The 8,876-nt window shown below is 42.6% G+C and overlaps 1 protein-coding gene across 1 annotated transcript; it reads left to right on the top strand.

Moving 5' to 3' along the window:
• Positions 1 to 331: 331 nt before the first annotated feature.
• On the top strand, positions 332 to 6,489 carry LOC310862975 (E3 ubiquitin-protein ligase pellino homolog 1-like; the record flags this gene model as incomplete). The annotated part of the gene is made up of 7 exons (XM_083771097.1): positions 332 to 417; positions 1,512 to 1,599; positions 1,952 to 2,044; positions 3,374 to 3,550; positions 4,423 to 4,590; positions 5,642 to 5,827; positions 6,433 to 6,489. The coding sequence occupies 7 exons, from the start codon at positions 332 to 334 to the stop codon at positions 6,487 to 6,489; spliced, it is 855 nt and encodes a 284-aa protein (XP_083627223.1).
• Positions 6,490 to 8,876: the final 2,387 nt, after the last annotated feature.

Raw genomic sequence — 8,876 nt, 5'->3', positions numbered from 1 at the left:
AAAAGATATTATTGAAAAACAAAACAAAAACATTAAAATAATGGCCCCAAATGTTGACAAATATTTAGATCGAAAAGCTCGCTAAGCTTCAGGATGTGAAACATCGTGAGCATTAAGATCGGATATTTACACTGAGGTATATTATACAGAGCTTAAGTGGTTAAATGAATGCCTCATTTTGGAATGAAAGCTCACGTGTGTTGTTCTTGTGACGTGTGCAGGTTAAGTAAAGGACAGCAACAACCACTAGACTTTGAAGCAGGCGACAGAGGAGTGTTTGATTATCGGAGAGCCCTGCACCTGTGCCGCCCTCCCTCTGAAGGAAGCACCAATGGCAGAGTACCAAGAAAATATCTCCTCCTGTGCACCGGCCTCCATTGAAGGCCCAGTCAAATATGGGGAGCTCTTTGTCCTGGGGTATGAAAGTTATGAAACACTCATGACTAATGTATTAATATTCATCGAATAGGCACTATGGACAGCAGCCATATTGGAAAGAAATAGGGCCTCTCCCTTACTTCCTCCACGGGTCTGACCAATTATGCTAATTGAGGTATGTGTTCAAACAGTGTCAGAGTGCTGATATTGTCCATGGTTCTCTGGAAACACTCTGCTACACCACTGGGTCTCAAAGTGTGTACATCCAGGTCCACTCATGGTTCCTTGAGGGGGTTCCAAATGGCACCTTACTGGTGTTTAACTCTGAGAGTGTATACAGACGGAACCAAATGGACCTGCAATGGTCCATTCATTTGGTTCTATTTGTGTACACTGTACACTCTCAAGAGTTACGAGGGTCCTTGAAATGAAAAGGTTTGAGAACCACTGTGCTACACTAAATGTAACAGAGCCTTAATTAGTTAGAATCAGTGGTATCACCTCTGACGGAAGTAAGGAAGAGGCCCAATGTCTGTTCAATGTGGCTGCTGTGCATAGAGCCTATTGACTATTATGTTCACACTCTGGCCATGTTGTTCACCTTATTGGGAGCTAAATGGCTTCAGTGTGAATGCGGCTAGTGGTTTTGCTGAAACATGTATGGCTCTTTTGCAGCATTGCTTCTACCAGGAACAGTCACATAAATTGTATACAGTTAGACTTTAGAAATGTTTTTTTTAGTGATGTGTTTTTTTATTTGGTTTAATGGAATGTTTACATGACCTTAACTACTGATAATCAGTTGTTGGCTTCAAATAGATTACACATTGTGAATAGAATACAACTCAAAGTTAACTGACTCCAATCATGCTACTGTTCGTAGGTGACAGTTGGTGTTGCTTTGATTCAAAGCTTTGACTACTCAAGTCCACTACTCAAGCCCAGTTTATTGACGAAATGCAATAATTATGTTGTGGTTTGAACGACAACTTTTTACTAGTTTGTAATGGTAATAATTAAAACATCTTTATCTATTGATTTCTATTGTTATAGCAAAATATAATAATAATAATTTTATTTTAGCTTGCTTTATTAACCACAGCGCTCCCACACACTGTTTTATCTTCTCACAGATTCCTGCCCAACGGGGACGAGGCCGGGACGAAAAGCCACTTCGCTTTGTGCCGGAGACCGACGGCCAACGGTGTGAAAGCAAGCACTGTACATAATCCAGGAAATGTCTCCCTTAGCCAGGTGATCCCACCCCCCCCCCTGTCTTATTTACGATCGCCTTCCTTTTTCATCCACTATGTACATATTGTTTTATTGCAATTGACATTATTTCAATACAGCAATGCCTTGATATTAAACAAAAACAATGTATAAGTTGTCCTTTTGAATAAAAAGTATATTTCTTTTTTAAAGAAAGTTCTTCAGTACTTTAACATACACATTTGACAGAGCAACTGCCACTTGTGGTTGACCAGGAGACAGTATCTATGCTTTGACTCAAGTACTGAGTTTGAGTACCCTGGTGGGTTCTTCTAACTGTGAACTTCTCTGTGTTCCATAGGCGATCAGCCAGCACAACGTATCCTACATTGTCTCCAAAGAGTCCATGGTCGTGGTGGAATACGCTCCTGACACAAATACGGACATGTTTCAGGTCTGTAGGATCCATTATGCATGGCACACATTACCTCTTGCACTATATATAAATCAGTGATTCACAACCTGTGGGCCGTGACGATATATAACCAATAAATTATGCCAAAACAGTTTAACTTAAAGTACTGACACAAGGTGTAACACAATTGATTGATACAAATCCGTCTAAAATAAACATGCTTTGTTCTGAAAATGCATGCTTTTCTCTGTATATATATATACATAATATGAATGTATGAAAGAATTATGTAAGTAAGTACGTACTTACTTACTTACTTACTTACTTACTTACTTACTTACTTACTTACTTACTTAATACTGACATTCCCAAAATAGCCCAGCAAGCACGGTCAGGACCTGGACGAATTAGTGACATCTTTATTGTGGCCAGATCAAGTCAAACCAAGACTAGTCAGATCTGGCCCAGAATATCACCTGATTTCAACCAACATACATTCTGCCCACTAAGACGGACGTCCCTGGATGAATCAGAGAGTGTCCGATCGAGACCAGATCAACTCAAGTCATATCATAACTAGTCAGATCTGGCCCAGAATAAACTATATTATTTCAACTGGTGAAGTCGACGTCCTGGAAATTACGTAAAGATCATCCCCATATGGGCTGTGATCTGGCCTATAGTCCTGAACGTCACCGGAGTCACCAGCGGACGTCATCATAATGTCACCATTACAATTTACAATTTAGGCATTTAGCAGACGCTCTTAATCCAGAGCGACTTACATTAAGCAAGAACAAAAAAGCATGGGAATACAACACATAAAAACATTTATCAAGAAACATGCGTAAGCTAAGAAAGTAACAGTGGAATATCTATATAATGAAGCTATACATATAAACTATACTACTATGCTATATGTACTATGACGTGCTATGACTACATACAATGCAATTATAGTGCTGTCTACATAACATGCTATAAGTCTGTATCAAATGCTATCTAAGTCTACAGAAATGCTATCTAAGGGGGTGGGGTAAGTGCTATGGGCCATGATGGAGTCTGAAAAGGTGGGTTTTCAGACTACGGCGGAAGATTGGGAGTGATGCTGCAGTTCTGACTGCAATGGGAAGTGCATTCCACAGTTTTGGAACCAGAAGGGAGAAGAGTTTGGGACGTGTGGAGCGTTGTCCCGGCGTTTTTGGTGAGGGTACTTCCAGGCCCAGCTTCCCTGCGTTGGCTGATCTGAGACGTCATTTGGCTTGCTGGGAGGGATACTAAGGTGAAAGTGGTTAATACAGTGTACTGTACTGTATGAAAACAAGCTGTGAGTGATGTGCAACCCCCTTGTGTGTTTGTCTATAACAGATTGGGCGGTCCACGAAGGATCCCATTGACTTCGTGGTGACGGACACAGTGCCCGAGCCTGACAGCGAGTCGTCCATCTCGCGGTTCGCCTGCCGCATCGTCTGCCAGAGGAGCCCGCCCTTCGCCGCGCGCATCTATGCCGCCGGCTTTGACTGCTCAAATAACATCTTCCTCGGCGTAGGTCATGAAATGTCACATCAAATGTCTCATTATGCACAAGTGTGTCTGTGTGACTGACTGTACAGGGATTCATAACTTGAGCTAAAAGCTCAAAACGGTGTGTTTTGTGCTTTTAGATAAGCTACTTTCGAGAAGGTTTACTACTTTTACTTACTATAAGTCAGGGGTATTCAACTGGCGGCCCGCAGGGCACCCCCTTGTGGCCCCTGGAACAATTTTCATTTTCTTACGGCTAATAGACGTTACGGGTATGGTGTGTGCGCAATATGAAGTGTGAGATGACTAAATCACAGTAATCCTTAATCATATTCCATCATAATCAAGGACTTTTGGAGAGAAATGAGACAGACTCATGCAGTCACTTTAGACTAGAGCACTGCAGAGGGCAGGTGTGTGTGTGTGTGTGTGTGTGTGTGTGTGTGTGTGTGTGTGTGTGTGTGTGTGTGTGTGTGTGTGTGCGCGCGCGTGTGCGTGTGTGTGTGTGTCCAGCTGGTGCTCATTGACGCTCATTAATGTCAAGGTAATTATGTTTATGCACTGTCAAATAAGTCTATTCTAAGGTAGCATATAGATATACCTGTATAGACGTATATCATCCTGCTCATTACTGTGCACAAATGTATTATAAATCTTGAGAACCCACAAATGTGCATCCTGTGCGGCCCCCCCACACACAATCATTGTATAGTTTTGGCCCCTGAACTAGTTGAATACCCCTGCTATATAAGTACACGTTTTTGTACGTTTCTCAAGTAAGACATTTAATAGAGGACTTTTACTTGTACAGTATATATTGTACGCTATTGCTGCTTTCACTTAAGTAAAAAAAGTCTGATGATTCTTTCACCACTGCCTTCCTCCCGCCGCAGGAGAACGCCGTTAAATGGAAAACACGTAATGGCCAGATGGACGGACTGACCACCAACGGCGTGCTGGTGATGCATCCGCTCAAGCCCGGCCTGTGGAGGGAGATCTCGGTGTGCGGCAGCGTCTTCACCCTCCGGGAGACCTGCTTGCCTCAGCAACTCGGGGACAAGGTGAGGACTATACAACTGTTCTCAACAAACAGTGCACGTGCACAGAAAAATCATCAAAACAAAATAAATCGCTCAGCGGTTCAGGCACCTTGGCCGGTAGTCAGAGTCTGGCAGTGTGCCCCGATCCCGACGGCCTTTACTGCATGTCACTCCCTCATCTCTATCCCCATTTCCTGTCAACCTACTGTCTGTCCCTCTATAAAAAATATAAAATAAAGGCGAAAGCCGCAAAAAGAAAACATAAAAAAATTAAAAAAATCTAGACCATAGATGGTAGTGCATATCATTGTGTGAAATCTAAATGTGAAATATGCTCTGCTTGCTGATTTGCGTAAGAAGGATGTTGTGACTAAACTAAACAGTAAACACTGTACATAATATAACAATGATGACGATGATTGTTGATTTGTTAAAACAGGCTTGTGTCTGAACGTAGCCTGTAGGCCTACTGCAGATGCGGTATAGCAGCTTACACATTTAGATTAATCAAGAGCTACGAGCTTGTCTGGTCTGCTATTTTTGAAAAAGGCGTTAAAATGTGCCTCAAATCTTTCCGAAAATTGTCATGATTTAGAAAACTTTTTATTTTTATTTCGACGTCAGGCCTGAATGGGTTAATTACCACAAAATGGAAATAAGCTCTCGAGCTTCTTTTGTTTTATCCTTTTGACAAATTATGTACAAATCTATGATCATCATGTATAGCATTCTTGTCTACAATAACATCAACCAAATCTTATGTTCTCATGTAATTCCGTCCAATTGGGGCAGCGGTGGCCGAACGGTTTGCAGAGCGGTCTTGATATCGGAAGGTCGCTAGTTCGTATCCCCGGACTGGCACGTTAAAATTACCACTGCTGAAGTGCCCTTGGACAAGGCATTGAACCCGACCATGAAATGTTCTATGAGCAGGGCCTGGCTGAAAACAAGTTCTTGAGCTTAGTCCAGTTACCCTGGGTAAACATAGTACCTTTCCTTTCCTTAGTCCAGTTACCCTGGGTAAACATAGCACCTTTCCTTTCCTTTCATGTTCTCATGTAATTCCGTCCAGGTGGACAGTCTGCAGAACCTGGTGGACGGCTCGCTGATTGACCTGTGTGGTGTGACCCTGCTGTGGCGCACGGCCGAGGGCCTGGCGCAACTGCCCTCCGTGGAACACCTGGAGGTGCAGCGCCAGGAGATCTACGCCGGCCGGCCCTGTTTTGTTTACAAAGCCAAGAAAGACGATTTATTTGACGTGAGATCAAATTATGTTTTATTGGCATTGAGCCGATAATTCTTGCACTTCATATAGATGTGTCGCTATCGTCTCTGAAACAGTTGTGACAAAGGGCTAATCCAGAGTGGTAATTTAACTCTGATATTGTAAATATTGAGCAATCGAGTTCTAAACATCCAACTAGTAACTGGTGAACTAAAATACATCTTAATACATCTGTACATGTAGTAGTGAGTATAGTGTACTGGATTTAATTAGTAAATGCCTATATGGCCTAACATTTTGAAACATTTTAATCATATTTATATTATTTGTCTGTGTCAGTGGGACAATATAGTACGGTGGAAAGAGACATTAATGATAGGGTATCGTGGAAGTCGTGATATAGATATACCTACTGTAGAAGATTAGCCCACTTGGTGCTAAATGAATAGGAGCTACATAAACAGACAATATTTTTGTAATGCACCTCTGACCTCTGAGCCCATTATATCACTGAACATTATTGTGGAAAAATAAATGTGTGTGTGTGTGTGTGTGTGTGTGTGTGTGCGTGTGCGTGTGCGTGTGCGTGTGCGCGTGTTTGTGTGTGTGTGCGTGTGGCGTGTGTGCACGTGTCCCAGGCCATCAGGAAGGAGATGGCCATGAGACGTCCTGCCATTGACGGTGATAGCATTTAGGTGATGAAGAAGATGATGGTCGACTGGTTGATGAGGAAGATGACCATCAGTGGGTTCCCTGAATTCCTTCAACTATTCAGCATATTTATCTATGATGATGTTTTGTAGAAAGATGCATACCGTAATACAGTTTACATGTGTGGGAGTGCAGTGCCGTGTACAATATAAACTTGGAAAGCAGAGAAATGTAATACAAGGGTTTTCAAAAACATCCTCAACCTAATTAAAAGTGAGAGGAAAGAAATGGGACAATGGGATTGATTTCCATGTTTTACTTTGAAACCTAAATTGAAAATAGAGAAAACAGCTGCAGGCCCATTTTTCAAAATGTCCGTGAACATTCAAAACCAAGTGGAACAATTAAAGTCGATGTTCCTGTTTTCGTTTGTTGTCATTTTTCCCTTCAAAGTCAGAATCAAGGAAATGAACACTGAGCTGCGTTCCGTTGTTCCATTATGCTTCTTCGTTCTGCACTGAAAGTCAACTGCATCAGCTTGTTTCATAGTCTGAAATATTAAAGAAGAGTACGTCAAATTGCCTGTATTGATTGGTGATTACAGAACTGAAGACTGTGGTAAAATGATTGCGTATCACTTCTTGAGACCTTTTGTTCTCCTCTGTGAAACGTGTCCTTTCTCAGCATCTCAGTGACTCATATTTTGTTCCACACCCACAGGTTGATAATCGCACGTCTGTGGAGTTTCTGCTCTGTCACGTGGATAGAAAAGACACAACATTAGACATTGAACAATAGACATTGTGGAAAAGAAAACACAGGGAACTAGACAAAGTGCCAATCGGCACAGGTCTCCACCAGGGCAGGTCAGGTTGTGGCCTCATGGTGGCGCTATAACAGGCTGTTGAGGAAGATTTGGGCCGGAGGTTCGTGTTGGAGGGATGCAGGTACAATGTTTTTCCATGTGTGCATACATAAGTTGTATACAGATCGATGCAGTTATAGCTAAAAACAGGAATTGGCCTGTTATAGCGCCACCGTGAGGCTGATTTTGAGGAAAAAATTGTGGCATGCGGTCCTCGGCCTAGTGAAAATGTGCGTGTATAATTTAACGGAAATTGCACTGTTTGTGATTTGTGGCCTTTTTTCGAAATGGACGAATCGTGTGAGCTTTGGAAGCCAATCTTAGCCAATCAGGATGGAAGATGGGAAATGGTGGCGCTCCGTGTTGATCACATGACTATGGAGATAGTGTATACCGATTTGCGTGAAATTTGGATAAAATCTGAAGGAGTAATAATAGAAAATGTGTTTTACATATGTCGGCCTCCTGGTGGCGCTATAAAGAGCAGATGTGAAAAATTCCAGGCAAAGGTTTTTCCTTGGCCTCTAGGGAGTTGGCATACAAAGTTATCCACAGATCCGTGCAGTTAGAGGTAAAAACACTTTTCGGCCAGTTATAGCGCCACCTTGAGTCTGAGTTGAAATTGTTCATGTGGCATTTCGTCCTCGGCCTAGTGGGAATGTGGGTGCACAATTTCACGGATATCACGCGATGTGTTCATGATTTGCAGCATTTTGTTTGAAACTGAGCACTCCTGTGAACTTTGGAAGCCAATGTTAACCAATCAGGATGGAGTGTGAGAAATCTGAAAGACCGGTTTCGTTGAATGGCTCTAGAGAGACTGTGTACCAATTTGCGTGATGTTTGGACAAAATCTGTAGGTGTACTGTGCAAAAACTTGTTTTGCACAAAGCGGCCTCCTGGTGGCGCTATAACAGGCCGTTCTGGAAAGTTTGGGGCAGAGGTTCATCGTTGGCATCCAGGGAGTGTGTGTGCAAAATGTGGCATCGACGGGGTTAACGGTGGCCGAGATTAGCTGCTCACGGACACACGGACGGACGGACACACGGACGGACACATGGACGGACGGAGTGCAAAACATACTCTCCCCACATGCCTTCGGCCTGGTGGAGACAAAAAGACTGAGGATGTGCCAGACAGTGAACCACAGGTATACCCTATAGTGTCCCTATTCTGGACAGTCTCTATGAAGCTCCTATGAACTTGGAGATCGGCTATTTAGGCTACAGCGAAGAGATTCGGTGAAATTGGGGCAAAAGAAGAGAGTCAGGGACGTCCTACGGCATATAGTAATACAAATCCCTGGGGGACCCCCGGTCAAGGAAGTATAGGATGTAGCCTAAGTGGTTAAAGCAGTGAACATGAACCTGACATTTCGCAAGACAATTCATCGACTATACTGAACAAGGATGTCACTCACTTCAGATGTTTTATTAATCGATGAGTAGTCTTTTAATATAATAGAGACCAACAGTAACATAACTTTACCTATCCTTTCATAATAATACAACACGGTGTCTAATATAAACGATGAGTTCCTGTTGATGCCCTTTGGGAACGCATAGA

This window comes from Protomyctophum parallelum (genome assembly GCF_964188405.1).
Source record: "Protomyctophum parallelum genome assembly, chromosome: 8".
NCBI lineage: Eukaryota > Metazoa > Chordata > Actinopteri > Myctophiformes > Myctophidae > Protomyctophum > Protomyctophum parallelum.
The sequence above is the reverse complement of the archived record's forward strand: the minus strand, read 5'-3'. Positions and strand labels throughout refer to the sequence as shown.